The sequence below is a fragment of the Chiroxiphia lanceolata genome, chromosome 14, assembly GCF_009829145.1.
Source record: "Chiroxiphia lanceolata isolate bChiLan1 chromosome 14, bChiLan1.pri, whole genome shotgun sequence".
In the NCBI taxonomy this organism is placed as follows: domain Eukaryota; kingdom Metazoa; phylum Chordata; class Aves; order Passeriformes; family Pipridae; genus Chiroxiphia; species Chiroxiphia lanceolata.
The window spans coordinates 14,363,578-14,382,250 of NC_045650.1; the positions used below are offsets into that span (position 1 = coordinate 14,363,578).

Consider the following 18,673-nt stretch of genomic DNA (forward strand, 5'->3'; position numbering starts at 1 on the left):
CTTCACCTGTGCCTCTGTCTGCTGGGAGCACACAGGCCTGTCCTGTATTCTTCAGCTCTGGGCCATAACTCAGCATGTCTTTGTAGTGCTTAAGAAATCAGTTAAGTCACTGAAAGTCTCGAAAGATTTTCAGGCAACGTTTTGAAGAAGTTCCCATTAAGAGTCTCATACAAAAAGATGAAAAAGTTGACCAAAACCCATGGAAGCACCAACAACTATCCATGCTAGTAATGGAAAAGTAAGTTATGGTAACATAGAGCTTTGCTAGGAAAGCCAGGCTGGCCAGTTCCCCTGCCTCCACCCTCCCTCCCAAACACTTCTGTCAACTAATATTCAAAGACAAATACAAATCTGACTTAGAACCAAACCAGTGTTTCGACTCAACTAGAACTCTGACTTTGAACTTACAGGGTGTGCATCATTTTCTTCACATAATAGGAGACTGTGTGGGAAGAACACGAAATGCAAGATCATCATGGGAAAAACAGGAGTCACAAATGACATGGCTCCTCCCTGACACCCATCTGGAAAGTCTGAGTAACTGTTGGATATCCCCAGTTACTCACATTCAATCACATTTCAGGTACACCTCATTTATTCAAAATACCACAAGTTACACCAACTGATGCAAGTTGCCCTGCTTGAGCATGTCTTTTTCTAAGCATGCACTTTATAAGAAGCACATTTTTGAAAAATCACAATTTTTAATGCACGTGTTTTAAAATAAGATGATGAAAGAAATATTTCAAATCTCGATAGCTTCCTTAGTTACACCAAATTCTATTGCTGAAACTTTAAACTTATGACAGTCTCAATAAAATCCCCTGTAAACTTCACGGAGCCACTTTACATAGATAGAGCAATTTTGTAATACTTTTTAATTATAAATTCCATTTTTTCTTGATTTCCAGCTACCTTCCATAAAAAGTCAACTCACAGAGTAGGTTTACTTCACAAAACGCAGCAATGCATTCCCCCGTGCCAAAGAATTCATATTCTATAATTCAGTTTCCCCAGTGAAACAGTAAAGTAGTTATCAATATTTGATAAGCCTGGATCTATCAAAAAAGCTTTGGTAGGGCATCATTATGGTCTCCTCCTTTCATAAGGATAATAATCTAAGGACTGTCCTTCCATTTGTGGTGTTTTCTTTTGCTTTCTTTCATGAAGTGTTGCTAAGGAAACAGACTATCATCTACTATTAGGTCCAAGGGTCTAGCAAGGTTTTTCTCAGGAATAATAGACCAACAATTACAAAACCTGTATCCCTTTTGTTTAGGTTTTTTTGGTTTTGTTTTTTTTTTAATAAAGAAAAAAATTAGGGTAGAATTATTACATTCCCAACACACATAATGTGCAAGAGACGTATATTCCCTAAGGCATACTCTTCTCTCCCAAACAACATGATTTTCATTTCATAACTAAATAAGGAGAAACATTTAACCCACCATTAAAGAAAAAATTTGCATCTTTTTTCCAGTTCTAGAGCCAGTATGGTATTTAAGCTTTGCCCTTTGAGAAAAGGCAGCAGACAGTTCTGTTAAGCAACAGTTCCCTGAAAAAATGACCTGGCACTGTGTGCACAAAATCATTACAGACCTATTTACTGAACTGACTCACACAGAGTAACTAAGGCTGGGTCAATAAATTCAGATTTATATACTTCATTTAGAGTTTCCAGTATTGTGAGTTTACACCACAAACCATTTTATGACTAAACATATATTCTACCATAACAGATGTGAGGATTTACCCAAATTAAAGTGGTTGTTATTTGTAAAGTCGATGTCTACAAGCAAAGTCAAAGCAACTGGCTTTTTTTTTTGGCTTAGATAAAATTTAGAAATATGAACAGCTCCGAGTTTCAGTGAAGGCTCATCTACATACAGATGACATGGCAGGCAAAACCATGAGCCAGTACAAAATGTCTATGTATTAAAGTCATTTTGCTTCAGTTTCATTAGAAGCCATCAGTCAGTGTTTAAAGATCGAGTGCCTTATTTTTACATTTTGCCAGAAGCATTTTGGAAAACAGAAAGGGGTTCTAAGACACTATATTATTAATACCTCTGGAAGTCAACACCATGGTCAACACTATATACATTTTCTAATTTGTAAAGCAAAGTTTACTGCTGAACTGCTTTAACACACTTTGGCCCAGTTCTGACTCACAATTCATATGTGCCATGTATTATATGTACCATATACGAATATACCTGTATATAATAAACCCATTAAGTGCTTACACATTTCCAAATCTCTTTCAAACGTGGCTTTGGCTCAGACACCTGTTTCTTTTGCTAAGGAGTCTTAGTGATTGGAAACTGCTATGAAGGAATGAGAAACAACCATTCCCTCTGCCTCTGACTGTCCTATGAGCAGAATCTGCCTTATAATGGTCACTGGGAGATGCCCATGTCATGGCAACATTCTCAGCTACCAATCTCCACAGGAATGCAGGATGCTCTGAACTCACTCCTAACTGCAAACACTCTAGGACAGAACCTTGTTGCCCAGTAAGGGAATATGATGGTGTAAGTGAGGGTTGTTTAGTCTGGGAGTGTTCAGCCTGGAGCAAAGGAAGCTCAGGGGAGACCTTACCGCTCCCTACCTGCAAGGAGGCTGCAGCCACGTGGGGGTCAGTCTCTTAGTTTCCAACATGACAGTGTAAGCTTCACCTCACAATTATCAGGCATTTTTCACTGATGGCCATCAGACAGTGTATGAACAGAATAATAAAAAAAAAGCCAACTTTTGGCAGTGGTTCACTATAAATCAAAGCCAAAAATAAGACAGGTTGCAAAGTATTATCAATGGACAACAAGCAGATTATGCAACAGAAGCAACAATATGCTCTGAAATACTACATGAAATGATACTTGCAGGAATTAATTCAACCTATGACTTCTGTGAATAGTGAAGGTCACAACAGCTTCAAAAACACGTAATTCCCCCAACACCACAGTTCAAAAAATTGCAGTCAGACGGATGAGTACATCTTGTCCTGGATCAATGGCAATGACTGTCTACACCCATAGCAACAGTGCCTGATGGTAAAGGCTTTGGGAAGTTAGCACTGAGCTGCAGGGGCGGATTAGAGGGTTAAACAAGTACTAGCCTCAGCTAAACACAAGAGGGAAGTTGTCCTGTCTACACAAATACTTGCTTCTAGTCTTCAGCAAATAAGGCCAACGTCAATATTAATGTGATCAGTCATTAAATATTTTTCAATTTTACCCCTTAAATTAGCTTGCCATACTGTTGTCTTGCAGTTGAATGGTTAACTCTGGAACAGGAGGAAAGGGTCAGTGTTTTTCACAGAGAGGGTAGGCAACATTGCAGCAGCATGGACTGAGACTCTTGAAATTGCTGACAAAGAGAGAGCAGTACTTGATGCCAGTGGTAGCCAAATCCTCATATGGAATGTACACCCCAATCCAGCTATGAGAAAGTTGGCTTGCAGGTTTCATTTCCTTCAATCTTGTGCTTCTCATCCCAAGCTTCTCTTTGTTTTCTTTTCTTGATCAACCACATCTAGGCTGAATGTCTGAGAGCAGTCATATTTCCCTCAGGTGGAATGGTAAGTAGAACATACAATAAAAAGACTGATTACATCAGGTAGTCAGTAGAGACAGGTCTATGCTAGTTAAAGGAGAGTGGCTTACATATTATTTTAAGATTTAAATCCAGTTTTCAGCCATTAGCCTAATACACTTCTGCCTTGGACTGTTCCAATTTTTCTTCACTACTTTCTCCTATGACAGGAGGCTCTGTTGTGTAACATCTCCCTTTATCTGCCTCTTCTCTACTATTTCCCTCCCAAATAGATATTCTAGCCTTAACAGCATAAACCAGCACAGAGTTAAAACTTATACACCTAGACTTGTTACATCAATTAGTCATAAAATATGACTTTAAATTCTATGAAATAGGTAGAAAACCAAAACTAAAATGAACAAATGAAAGCATTTCATTCAGTTTCTCAAATGTATAGGAGCACAAGTTTAAAACTTCAATGCCAAAACCTAAGTCTTACTGCTGTACAGAATACATGAAAAAGTAATTTATCAACCTGTTATGAATTTCTGTGGTAACCTGCTTCCAAGTTCAGTGTACTTTCTTGAAGAAGCTGTAAAACATAAGGTATTTTCATAATCTGGATTGGTTTATTTTTACGCATTCAGGCGGGATATTCAATTAACACAGTCTAAAAGACTACTTTGCCCATGGTAAAATTTTCTAGATTCTAAAATGCAATATTCAACACTGTGTAACATTTGGACATGGTTAGATTGTTACCCAACTAATCTCATAGTAAAAGCAAATAAAAATCACTACATCAAAATCTATCTTTTCATGAAGTTCTCCAGAAGATCTTATAATACATGTCCTTTCCCCTGTGTTTCACTGATATAACTGCAGAGAAAATCGAATTCTAACATGTAGATTTTATTAGGAATACAGTATTAGTGTTTTTACTATGGGTATTCTCATCCCTCCTCACAACTTAGGCAGATGCATCCAATTAATGATGAATCATTCCACATAAATTTCCTGTTTATAACATACTGGCAGTACCACCATGACAACATACAGAGTGTAAAATGGTTACACATCATCGCTGTTTTTGTTTACAGACCCCAAAAAGTGTAGGGCAGGGGTGTCCCAAGAAAGAAATTGTTCACTTCAGATTCCTCGAGGAATTATCTTTGTGCTCCTTTGAAGAAACTACACTACTGTATGCAGATAGAGATGTGTATGCTACACACTGTATACAATACACAACCAGAGACCACTACCAGAAATAAAGAAAAATTCATTTATTGTGATCCTAAGGACTATTCAGCATATTTGTAACAAAATTATGTGTGAAGGAAATTGTGGGTATTTTGATCACTAAGCGCCAGGGCATTTATGAACAGCTGTTCGTCTGTACTGTTTTACTCACTGAAACCTGGGCCACAATTCCACAGGAGGTGCTGAAAAAGATAAGAATGAACTAGACAAACAACCTAGTTCTGTTTATCCACACTGTATCTTCAAAATAATCAAAGAAAAGTGCCTCCCAGTGTCAAAGGAAAATAAAGGCAGCAGAATATCTGCCTGTATCCTCAAGTGAAAATTTTGGTCAAGTTCCACTTTCTGAAGTAGAAGTCCATTCTCGTTCTACCTACTTTGTTGATTAATTTCTGCCTTGAAGAAGTTTTCCTCTTTCAGGAATTTTCATGTCTTCTGCAGGAGCCTATTGCCCACATACTCCAGGATTAAGCTATAATGTCCTAGTTTCTGATCCCTCCTAAGGAGGCCTGTCAAGCTCCGAACTCTGAAAGCTCAGAGATGTTCCAAAGGTGCTTCCATTATTCCTCAAACGTTCTGTGGTTGAAACAACCAACATTATGAAGGAAGCTGATCACAGGTAAGCCTCTCTTTCATTTTTTAAATAATGACTGATAGAAGGGAATACCTTTTCCATACTTACAGATATGAACTTTACATTTCAGTGGTCATATGTGAAGTTTGGTTGTTTGCTTTTGTTTCAAAAAACAACACGGAATGTTCTGGGTGCCATAAAAAGGGTTCCTCATAAAAGGTAACAAAATCCAATATGTCACAAATATAGTATTTAATTTTAAAACAACCTATGTTCTCATGAAGATTTTTTGAAAAACAGGTTGGTATATAGTTCCATTTTCTTCTCATCTTGAAAGTTACCGAACTATTTGCACTCTGAATAGCCTAGGATAAACTTCCACAGCACGTGGCCATCCTTTAAATATTGCACTGAAAATATTTCAGTTCCCTTTAATTTCTATCACTTTTCATGTATTTTGATTTCGGTTTTCAGAGTCAGAATGCAGTGACAGGAATCTTAGGAGCATTTTTGAAGGTATTTAAGAGTACAGCCCTGTCTGAATTGTGAGAATGGAAAAGTCCACAAGGAACAAAGACTATTTTTTTGGCTATCACCTTCTTCCTAGTCTTAGGGGGAAATTTTCTGTACAAGCTCATTGTTCTTGATCAAGCACTGTAAAGCATACATCTAAATGAAATGCTCTCCAGTGCAGGGGGTAAACTGTCCTTCATCCAGTCTGGTTCACTAATGTTTAAGATTTTAAGACTTTTAACCCTCAGCAAAAAAATTGCTTTGAATTTTATTAAGAGATTTTCTCATTGACCATTCTGATTGCCGAGGTTTTAAAGGACACAAGCAGAAACATTCCAGAACACATAATAAACAAACTGAACACAATAAAGGTAACTAGGTCTTTCAGAAGTCTGCAAGGACTCCAGGAGATGAGCAGTTGATTTCTTCAAGCTGAGCAGAGAAGCATGAAATGAACTTCAAGTTGCAACTAACTAAGGAGACAAGTAAGAAAGAACATGTCCCATTTTAATATTATTTAATACTAGGATTGACAAGGCATTTTAACAGCAAAGAAGAAGATCCTGTAATGGAAGAAAGCCTCAAATCTAGAGTGATCTGGAAGCACTAATTATTTTAAGTGATGACAATTTTAGAGGTCTACACATGCCAGAATGTAGCTTCTATTTTAAAGCACTATGAAGTCTATTTTAACTGAGAGGAACAAAATTCCATTGATTCTTTAGAGAATAAACTTAAGAAAACTCTTAGAAAAACACGAGTAGAAAGCTTGCTACTAGCTCTAGTGATAAACTTATTAGTTTTCACTCTATGCAAAGGAAATGGAACAATATTAAGGTGAATGAATTTAGGTGTAGATCAAAAAATGAAGGATTATGCTGCCAGGGAGTGAAGGATTATCATCACTTACCTCCCTCATCCAGAAGCTTCCCACTCAGGGGCTGGGATGTATCTGAAGAGTAACATGTAATGGAAATTTGTAGCATTAAATTAACTGCAGCTGATTGGAAGCACCTGATGGAGAAGAGGTGAGAATACCTGCTGTTTTAGAAGCGTGAATAGGATAATCCCCAAATCTGACTTTCTGGTCTTCTGCCCTGACATTAACTACTAAGGTTAAAATTTGTCTGAACACTGGAAAAAATACTATAACAGTCAGTTACAATAAGTTACTAGAGAGTAGTTTCCAGACCAATAAAAAGAAAATAGGCTCAACTTATGGTTTTTAACCGAGAGCACAGCCTCATGGCACCAGTACTCAACCAACCAGGCAATACACTTAGCACCAAAAGGACACACAGGTTTTCGTTGATCAGTACACGACACAGCCAAAAAACCCAAGGCACACCTATCATCTCCTCAACAGACTAGTTAAATACATAAGTCAAGGCTCCAGAAAACAAAATCTTACCTAGTAAGTGTGTACTCCCTGAGTCCTGAATGCAGGTTCATGGCGGAAAAAGTACCTATGCATCCACGCAATCGTTTATCTCGACCGATCTTCCACGTTACAAACAGTGGGCTGTTTGAGGGAGGAAAAAAGAGACATGATCACAGAAGCAATTTTGACAGTTGGTGTGAAATTTCAGCAACAGTGCCCTTCCATTTCAGGCAACGGGGGGCCAAATCTCTAGAACAACTCTATTATATCATGTGATATAATAGAAAATAAGATTACTGGAATAGTTTATGGACAGAATGAAAGCTCTTGGTAACAGATCTGATACGCTCAGTCCCTCATTAACCTTCTCCTGTGAATGGGAAAAGCCTTGCCTTAAGAGACCTGTGCATCAGGAACCCTTTATGGAAGGGAAAAATACCCCTGTCACACTAGCCCATCTCTCCTCCTGAATACTGCTGGCAAGAAATAGAAATCCTTGGAAGACAAGAAAACTTAGGAAAACTCTTTAAAGAACGGCCCGAGGAAAGGGAATTTTCTCTATGAATGCCAAGTTAGTATTTAAAAATCTCAAAAATGACCAGGAGTGGAGCAAAATCTCTTAGTGAGCTGAACACATCTCAGTTATAACTCTTGCTATGAAGACTACAGCCCCACTGCACTAAAGCTGACAGAAACAAGGTGCATCTCTGACATTCTGAGCACCTGTGACCATCACACACACACACTTAAGGATGCACAGCTGACTTCTTGCCAAAGCCATTTGATCAGGCACTGCTCTTCAGCATCATACACATGTACACCCCTTTTGGTTTTCTTTATAGCTGTTTCCTGCACAGTCTCCTTACTACAGCCCAGAGCCATCGCTGTGAAGCCCAAGATGTCTAACATGAGGTAACCCACCTCAGGGTAGCACCTGAGAAGCAGGAGCCAAGCAAACTCAAATATCACAGGTGCCCTGAAGGAAGGGAGCAGATAGAGAAGCATAGATGGAGTAAAAATTTCACAAATTCATTTGATGCAGCTTGCATCAAAAAGTAAGAATCATCTTCTGTTACATCTATCAGCTGCAAATAATGAGTAGATTTACAACAGTACACTGTAAGATTAACAGTGCTGCATGGAAAGACAACCTTTGGTAACTGCCTTGTCCAACTCCTCATCTGAAGGATCAGTAAAAATATATTCTGCAAGTTTCTCTGCTTTGTGAAACACAACCACCCTTTCCAGCTATGCTGAGATTTTAAAAACATACTAAGGCTAGGAGCTTTATTATATGAGTAGATCAGTCACTGCACAATTGCACAGCATAACAGAGCTGGGTGAAATCATACTGGGAGTGTGTGAAGTATTGGACTCTCAAGGAAAAGCCCCTATCCCTTTTATCCTTCCATTCAATTCACTTTGTCTACTGTGGCACAAGATATTCATCATGTGATGGCAGAAAAAGAAATGTCTCTCAGTCCCTACAGCACCAATGCAGCTGCATCCAGTCCTCTCCTAACCTTCTAAAACCTGTTGCTATCACCTGCTGGTACAGCAACTTCCTCCTTACTCAGTTAAGCTGGACAAGTTCCCTTCTTTCAATGATGATGAATAAAAGAGGAAGCTGAAGTCATAGTTTTCTTTTGGATTTCCTTTTATTTCTTTTTGACTGCCACCCCCCTCTCTTTTTTAAAGTTAATAAATACTGAAGACCATAAAGCTATTACCTAACATTTAGCAAAATGTGGGCTATTACATTATTCTCTAAAAGTGGCATTTTACACCATTTTCAAGAAAGGTATCCTAGTTGCCCTTAATGGCATCGACAAAATTATTAGATCGCAACGGCACTGAAGGCACTCACTCCCCTTGCACAGAAACAAGCATGAATAAGATTCAAACTGGACTTTAGGATTATTCTCTTGACCTTTACCTTTGGATTACGAGATTTATTAGCTGTAATACACTTAGTGGAGGGCTGTAATTCAGGGAAACATATACACATTTACTTTCTTGTCAAAACTGAATTCCTTCTGGGATGCATTACTGCTGCTTCAAAAGGACAACAGAAGACCAGAGACCACCACTGAATGTCAAATAGTACTGAAACATCTGCATATACTTTGAAGGTCCATGTCAATGAGTAGCAACAGAAAACACAAAGGTTATATGCATACACTTTTGTAATAGTGGCAGCAGGAGTATAAACATACTGTTCAGACTAGAGGTGGGTAAATGAACCACCACTGGCAGCCATACACCAAAAGACTAAAGATGTTTTTCCAACCTTTCAATTTCTGTATTGCTCCCCAGGAGCCACTAAAGGTATCAGCATGTATACACAGAAGATCTAAGCCTACTGAACAGAATTACTTAATTACCATCACAGATGTCTTCAAACTGTAATGTGGACCAAAGGTTCAGAACAGCCACTGACTTAAATCTTCAAGATTCAAGAAGGCACCTTCAGGGCTCCTGCTACCGTAAGAAATAATTACATAATTCTGTTCATAAATGAGCCACATTCTACATGTGAAAAGTAGAAATAATGGGAACAAAACTCCCAAAACGGAAAATCAGAAAGTTGCCTTAAAACCTTGTTGAAGTTCAGAATCTCTGCAACCATTTTTATTTCCTGCCAAAATCTTTTCCCAGTCAGCTTGTACCTAGCTATTCTTGTGCCAACATTGTCCTTTAGTTTAAATAGTTCTTTCCCTTCCTGGTGATTATTCCCACAGTATTTATAGAAAGAATTCATATGCCTCTTCAGACTTCACTTTGCTGAGCTGAATGGGTTGTGCTCATTCACTTTCCTCTCAAAGGGGACCTTTCCATTCTGACCATCACATCTCATCTCTACACTTTTTCGGTTTAAATTTGCCTTCTTGAACACCCACATCCAGAACTGGAGGCAGAAATACACAGGAGGGTTTTGCACCTGCACTGATGGTTCCATGCTTGAACTAGAAACACTGAATTCTACATTTTAGTATTCTTACAGCGTAATGTCGAGTCCAAGCCTTTACAGAGTATTTCCAGTCTTACACTAAACAAAGACCATAGGAAACCTGCTCACAGGAGCCAGACAAGCTATGCAGAGAAAAGAATCTTTTTCTTTCTAGTGATGCTCTTTTACTTTTTCCTGGTATCCTTGGTTTCAGCTGCTTGCCTACCTTCCTCAAGCCCACAGTGCTTTTCTTGTTTTAAAGCCAGTAACACACAAATAAACTTGCTACCTAACTTAACTGCAAATCTGAGGCTAAGGTGCCAAATTCCACAGATACTGATGTCAAAAACAGATAAGGAAATCGGTACATTTTCAACCCAAAAAAGTTCTTGTTTCATCTGTTTTTCTTAAAATAAAAAGGAGGGGTTTTTTTGAGCAACATATTGTTAGACCTAAAAATCTTTAGTAAAAAGCAGAAGGGACAGCAGATGTGATGCTGGGAGTCCCTGTTATCCAATGATGTACAGTAAGGATGATGGCCTGCTGGAGATCTGAGTCCTCTTTTTGTTTGAGGAAGTTTGAACCCGCATATCTCACAAGAGTCAAAGAGCCTATTGGGCTGGACTGCTCTCACCTTTCTGAGTGGTTCTGTCTTGATGCAGTCAGCAAGCTGCAGGGGGTTTTGTTATTGCTTGTTAGTTTAAATAATAAAATAAAATCACAAAAGCAGATGTTGCACTTCCCTGGGAGGTGCTCAAAGAACCAGCTTCAAGTAGTTCTCTTACTCAGTTTAGGAGGAAGCATAAAAGTAACAGTTCTGAGCTCTCTTGAACCAACAGACTCGGACCCTTGTCTGATGGGTTATCCTGCTTCTCTTTGTGCTGCTGGGAACCCACATAAGCTGCTGACAGTGTAACAACAGGAGTGATGCAGACCAACCCCAAATAGACAGTAGCTGAAAGCTGGTGGAAGACGTTTCCAACTGTAAAGGAGCAGAAGAAGGGACCAAATCAAGACCCTTCGAAGTCTCTGTAAACATGGCAATCATTCTACTTTCATAAGGGTCTTCATTCTGTGATTTTTTTTTGTTTGTTTGTGAGCCTGATGCTGAAAAAGTATTTCCACCTAAAACTACTTACAGGTGCCACAGGATTATTAATGAGTATAAAGGGAAAAAATGCTATAATTTATGAGAAGAAAGAGGAAGACAAGGGAATTGTTGGCCAGCTACTTAGAGACTATGGGGAACATCCAGCAACAGAAGATCCTAAGAAACCCAAACTGTAAAGGGTTCAATTTAAAAAATCCTAATGCTAAGAAACACGAATGTTGGGTTTGACTGCCTGGGAAGATGTACAGCTGCCATCACCAGTGTATCCTCAAAGGCCTCCAAAACCAGGCCAGTGTCAGGAATGCTGTAAAATTATTAACCCTTTAACAAGAGATGGGACCAAACGGCTTCCTGATATTCACTGCAGACTCTCTGATTTTGTATGATGCAACACAGAGAACAATTCACATCTGAAACTGTGAGAGAGAAAATGGTCATTAAAAACCTCCAGGATTAAAAAAAGTTTAAAAATCTGAAAATCCCAGGTTCACCTGACATTTTTGTGTTTTCTTCTATGTAGCAGAATTATGGGACTGAATAGAGAAAGAGAGATATGTAGTATTGACCACATTTGTAGGACCAGAAAACATTAATTATTTATTGCTTCACAGACTATAAGACTGAGTAGCTCCAGTGAGGTTCTAGGTGCTATTCAACATTTTCTGATTCAAGAATAGAAACCAGTTTCTTCATCTCAAGTTTGAAGTGGGCTCTGAAGTGAAAATTTAGAGAAGCCCAAGGATGATATTTTTCTTATTCTGAAAGCCAATATAAAGAGTCTTTTGGGCTAGATGCAAACAAAAAGTTAGTTTTCCCACTACAGCACCATTTAACACATATTTTGCCAGGAGTTAATAAAAGCACAACTTGCTTGACTAGTGTTACACAATTGAAAAAAGAATTAGCTACTGAGTAAAGTGTCTTAAATCCATTTCCCTGCCTGTGTCCAACTGTGCATATATACACAAGAAACTCCAACTTACTAGGATAATGTTATCCAGCAAAATCCATAAAGACTGGAACACATCAACTATAAATTTCCCCGAACAGGACAAAGTATATTCTGTGATAACATTCTTATTCCATGGGGGAAACATGCTGAGGTTCTTAAAAACAGTCTATACTGCACTACACCTTCAACATGTTTAGTCAGTGAAGAAGGTTCATTATGGTCTATACGTGGTAATCCAAAACCAATCACTACAACCTACTGCCTTCAGAAACTGGAAGATCTGCAATTTTTGAATTAAAATACTATACAATTACTGAAAATGCTATTCATTACTTCTGAGGGTGCAGTATATTCTTTCAGTCACTCTCAGGACTAAATGACCAAATGAGCAACTCTTCCAACTACTGTATTTCAGAAACAAACATTCAGAGATTTCTGTCATTAGGCATATAACACACTTAGTATGTTCAATGGCTTTTCTGAAATCATCACATGCCCTAGAGAGATCAGACTCAAACCTGAGCTGCTAGGTGTGAATTTGTTAGCAAGTTCTGCTTACCTAAGCAGCTAATCTTAAGGAAGGTCAGAAAGCAGCTACTATTTTAAGAATACCTAGTTTAAACAACAGTATAATCAGGGTTAAAAATAAAAGGACTGCTGACTGGTAGGTCACTGTCTGAAGTGAACCTACAACACACCTTAATTAAGATCACATTCAAAATTCCTTTTAAAAATGGACATAAATTCACAAACAGAGCCAGAGGATGTCTCTGCTTCTTCAGCTGCAGCAGAGCTGCTGTTCTTGTACACTGTATTAGTGGAGCTCAGGCAGCATAGGCAGCATTCCAGAAAAGAGAAGGTACAAGTAACAATTTTTAAGGGGATGACAAGAAATTTTAGGTATGCTCAGACAGTACCGACACAAATGTCAAAACAAACGAAGAAGAGTTGTTGTTTTGTACCTTCTACCTCCAACTCCCAAAAGACAATCAATCAACTTCACGAAACAAATTGAATTTCTATGACATATGTTCCAAAGTTTGCTGTTCACTTTGCTAAAATAAATATTGACATGTAACGAAATCCAGAACGCCTCAGAAATCACACACGTTGGTTATGTAGGCTTATTTAGCATTGCTAAAAAAGGATTTGAGTATTTACAGTTCCTCAGATGCACTTTCAAGAAACAACCTTCGAAATCGTTATATTCTCCACAGAGATATTCTTCAGGGCAGTACAGGTGGCAAAGTAAAGGCACTTACTCTGCAGCACTACAGGTCACAAGGCACCTGGAAATTCTTCAGGACTGCATCTTCCTTACAGATGAACTAATTACTCGCTTCATTGCCCAGGGTTACTGATGAATTTTTAGGCCTATATATCTCAGTTTTAAGAGGAGGCACTTGAATTTTCCTCTCAACTGGTATGTTTCTTCCCCAAATTCCCAAAATTACAACTTCAACTGGGTATAAATTGAGTCTGTAGAACGGACTGATGTGTCAGGGTGCCTGCACAGATACACAGCTGAGTATGCACACAGTAACCAAGAGGATGTACCAGTTCAGCAGCTCGAACTGCTTCAAACTACAGCCACAGCTCCTGTCTACCACAAACTCCAAGTCATCAAGCTGTTTTATAACTTAATCAGTAGGTATCAGGTTTATACATCTGGAGAGGTGCTAAATCATTAAGTTAATTGAAGCCATATAGAATTGAGTATCTTCAGAGCATCAGCCCCTGGGGTTGTACATTAGTCACTAAAGCCATCTGCATCTCCAAGATATTAAGATCAAGTTGAAGTAAGGATCCAACACAGATCCTATGCAGTTAGGCCAGAGAGAATATAGGCATGGGTCTGTTTTTTAATTTAGAAGGGTTTTTTTAAAATAATAATAATAAAAAAAAATTTTAAAAAATCAAGCCTTAAAAATATTTCTAACCCATACAGCTGTGAAGAAAGCTTTCCAAGTATGACCCAAGAATTAGCCAATGCAATATCACAAGGTTATTCCAGCACCTTGGCTGCAGATCTTAGCAACAGCAGTGTTAGCACAGCCTTTATGTTTACTATTTCTTGTCAGAATCATCCATGCAACGGGGAAACCATTAGTCATTTCAAACTGAAAATACTCTTTGCAATGATGAAGAACAGTGGCATGAAGCCGTCACCCACACAGAACAGGGAGGGGAGGCCACGATTGGAGAGTAGATAAGAGGAAGAAAAAAGCAAGAAGGAATAAAATGGAAAATCCATAACTCCTTCAAAAGACTGTGGAAGTGAAGGAACAGTGGGGAAAGAGAAGAGTTTTTTCACCTTCTTCTGAATGCCAAGTAGAATGTGTCTGTTAGTCTTAAATAATAAAAGATATCAAGGAAGAATGGAACTACCAGAATGAGACAAGGGGTTACAGTCTCCTTAAGACACAGCATTTGTGATGCCAAGGCTCCTCACCAGAGTATTATCACAGTATTTTCTGTGATCATGCACACCATGATCCCCTGCTCTTCCATATTTACCTCTGACTTTAGTCAGTTTAGCCTTCTATCTTGTAAACTTCTGCTAATCCTATCCAAGTAATGACCAGCAGGCCAAACATACAAACCTACTGCTCAAAACCAACCACCCATCTCTATTTCAACACCATCAATTACTAAAGACAATAAATTACCAGCTATGCTTTTTTAAAAAGGCTTGTTGCTTTATACGTAATTCTTTTTGCTAAAGGTGCCTATGAGTCTCTCAGCACAGGTCTAGAGGGAGCAACACAGCTTGAAGACAGACATCCCTGAGCTACTTGAGGCGAGCATGTTTATCTGAGCAGCGCAGTGCCATATGTGTGGGAGCAGATAGGATGGCTCTGCACTTGGCCTAGACAATTCTGGCTCTTATTAAGCACTCGATCAGGATCTGCTGAACTGTACACTGTGTTGTGACAGAGCCATCAGCACACAACACTCCTCTGGTCAGCACGACCAGCCTCGCACAATTTGAGATGCGGCAAGGTACTGCAGAGTAAGTGTGTACTCCTGTCTCCATCACACTCTGAACTCATTACATTTCAAAATTCATTCTTCTGCCCATTGTGCTTGTTTCTGTATTTCATGTGGTTTTATCCTTTGTTTCCATTCCCTCAATCCTTTCATCTCCTCTTCCTTTTCTGTCCTCCCTCTACCTTCCTCACACTTTATCTCCCTTTGTAACCAACTTGTAAAAAAGGGGGGGGAGAAAAAATAATGTAATATTCAAGTCATTGCATTCCACGTGCCCATTACAAGTCAGTGAGGGTTGAAGACTTTCTCCCTAAATGAATCTCTATTTGCTTTCATGAAGTCTGGAACCATCATTTTGATTAAAACTTTTGGAGCCTTCAGCATTTCCCCCCAAAAATGACAAAAATTACCAGAAAGTGGATTTTGACATGCAAAGTTTAAAGTTTTTTGGAACTTCTCTTATCATAATAATGCTTAATCTTTCAAGACAGTACAGATGCTTATTAAATGCATCCAGAGTAAGGACTGTAATTCCAGATAAAATTCTGCTCTAATGTCAAAAGCACCCAAGAACAAGTGTCATCATATTCTAGGTTATTAAGACACTATAATTTCTAACGTTTAATAAAATCATATAACAATATATATGCATTATAAAACTCTTCACATTTATGCTGACCTACTTAAGCAATTCTTTTTCCCCAGTTGCACAATTATGAACCAGAGCAGAAAAATCAGACTTTATGAAGTTAATAAATCAATTCAGTGTCATTACAAACTGCTAATGTTATTACTTCAGAATATGCAGTCACCTGATTATGACTTTCTATGGGGCATATTTAAATGTTCTGAACAAATATACTTTTGTTTTCCTGATACCTCTATTATTAGTCATCCATCGGACTTCTTCTAATCAAATCAAACTAACTTCAGATTATACATTGAAACTAGTGGTTTGTTAACAAAAACTATTCACAAAGCAAAGCTGGTCTTTTCTCCTTGGATATTTCTACCTTTCTCATTCCCCAGAAGACATTACACTATTTTATGTTCCCTTCGGTAGCTGTCGACTGAAACACCAGGAAAATACTGCATTTGAGCCAATAAATAATTTGCATCAAGTAACTTTGGCTGCATTTTAAGTGTTTCGAACCAGACAGGTCCCACCCAAAGTCACCTCCACACCCAATTTTCAAAGAAAGGGAGCAACTTCAAACCACATGCGGCTCCCATATCTAAAAATGAGCTCAAAACACATGTAGGCCATGTCCAAATGTAGCCACATTACTAAACTAACAAGCCTTCAAATAAACAAGGGCTGGCCCTACTTGTCCTCCCAAAGCAACACTATGGAATCTCCTCTTGGGGAGGAGCAAGTAGTCCTGAATTAGAGACAGCCACGTTAAAGAAAAACATTTTAAAGGGTGCAATATAGTCACCCTAAAAACATATAATTGGAAACTTTGCAAGTCAAAGCTGAAACAATTTCAATACCACTGAAGATCTCATGTATAGTTTATGATACAAACTGGAAATGAGATAAAATATTTCCAGTGAAAGTACTTTCCTTTCAACAGTAATTTTTTTGCAATTAATGCTTTGAAAGGATTCAGCAGAACCCTTTCCTAAAATTCCATGAATGTATCCAAACCAAATTGTTTTAAGGACATCACATCTAAAATGTTTTAGAAAGCTGTATAAGGTCCCCAGAACTTCTGCCCATAAAAGAACAGTGAAGAGAGTGTTAAAGAGATGTGATAAGAACAGCTGCAGCTCCTAGATGTGCCTGTCCTTAGAAGTCACTAGCAAGAATGCAGCAAACATTAGTTTTGAGGTGCTGGCATAACGTTTCCCCTTCTATCACCAGCAGAATGACTCAGGCATAAAATTAGTTTTGAAATTTGATAGAGAAAAAGCATTCTTCAGGCACTAAAAGTCTGGAAGCTTTCTGCCACAGCATCATTTCCATTCTTTGAAGAGAGCAAACAATTTGAAGAGAGCAAACATGTTCACAAGTAGTTGCTGCATATTTACTACAAACCAAGAGAGTCTGTTCTCATTACCAATGAAGATACTAAATTTTTCCTTCTGATTACCTGACAGCTTTATCCAAACTGCCTGTGACCATTAGCAACGGGGATGCTGGATTTTTATAAACTGGTTTTTTTTTTTGTTCTACTGTAATATTACCTGAAGCAGTAAGTCAAGCCATCAGTAAAAGCCATGAGTTGCAGTTATTAAAAGGTCACACCAAATTTTATTAGAGCTATAACTGGGATTCTCCTGCTACAGACAAATCATAACTTATTTTTTAATGAATTTCAGTTAACTGTGAGACACGTTCTTCCAAAATATTAGATCAACGAGTAGAAGCAGGCAATGTAATGTATGCAATTTGTTCTGGAAAATAACTCTGTTAATTAAGTTCAGACACTTTATACTACAAGACACTAGGCATACAGTCATAAAGGCATCCATTTGGACCTTTAAAATGCTTTCTGTTAGTTGCCAAATGCACAATGCATGCTGAGACATAAGCACCTAAGGGCACAACATAAACAGATGAACAAAAATTTTATGCCAATAATTTATAATTTGCCAAGCCTGTGAGAAATTAACACACAGGAGTTCTCTGCTTAAGTGGAACTTAGTTCAAAGGAATGAGAAATATTTAAAGAAACCTAAGGAAAAAAACTGGAACTACATGGGATTTTTTAATAGTAGTAATATGTTACAAAACTTATATGTCAAGCTGTCCACTGACAGGAGAGACTGCAATTCATCCAAACATTCAAAATTATTCCTTTAACAATCATTGCTTCTTCTCATTTTAAACTACATATTCTAAAGGTCCACTGCATAACAGTAGCTTGCAAGAGACTTGAAACACTAGAAATCATTCAACAAGATACATTAGAGTATATTTTCAAATTTTTAGGATTTTAAAAATGCTTAACTTTGAAAAGCTAGTAAACATTCAATTATTTTGGAAGTGGTTAAGAAGCTCATGATAATGTTGCAAGAGGAGCCATAAAACAAGCCTCAGCAGAATCTGAATTTACCCTCTAATTCAGACTTCACTAACTCAACAGCTGGAATAAATTAATCTTTTGGATCACCAGAATTACTATGAAATCAATGCACTCTAGACTGCACTATTTGTATAGAACTTAGACATGTAATTTAACCAGTGAGACAAGGGTAAGGGTTCAAAGACAGACTAAAAACAGTGTTGGAATTAGAGTCAAATGGAATTTATATTTTTGATACAGGAAAGACATAAGACAGCACTTTTAAGATGGACAAAAATGATTCAAAATCACAGACTTCTCAGTGGTTTGAAAGTAATGTCTGCTATTCATTCTGGAAGCTTGTAAGACAGACATCTGTCAGTCAGCACAGGT

General features: G+C 38.1%; 1 protein-coding gene across 3 annotated transcripts in view; it reads right to left on the reverse strand.

The window, feature by feature from the left end:
* Nucleotides 1-18,673, reverse strand: part of AMMECR1 (AMMECR nuclear protein 1) — a 69,388-nt gene that overhangs the window by 31,638 nt on the left and 19,077 nt on the right. For 2 of the 3 annotated variants that reach the window (XM_032702442.1, XM_032702443.1), the window contains exon 2: nt 7,296-7,406. The exons of the other annotated variant lie outside the window; for it this stretch is intronic. In XM_032702442.1, the coding sequence (XP_032558333.1) occupies nt 7,296-7,406 (111 nt within the window). The remainder of the gene's footprint in view (nt 1-7,295; nt 7,407-18,673) is intronic. 3 annotated transcript variants of the gene reach the window in all.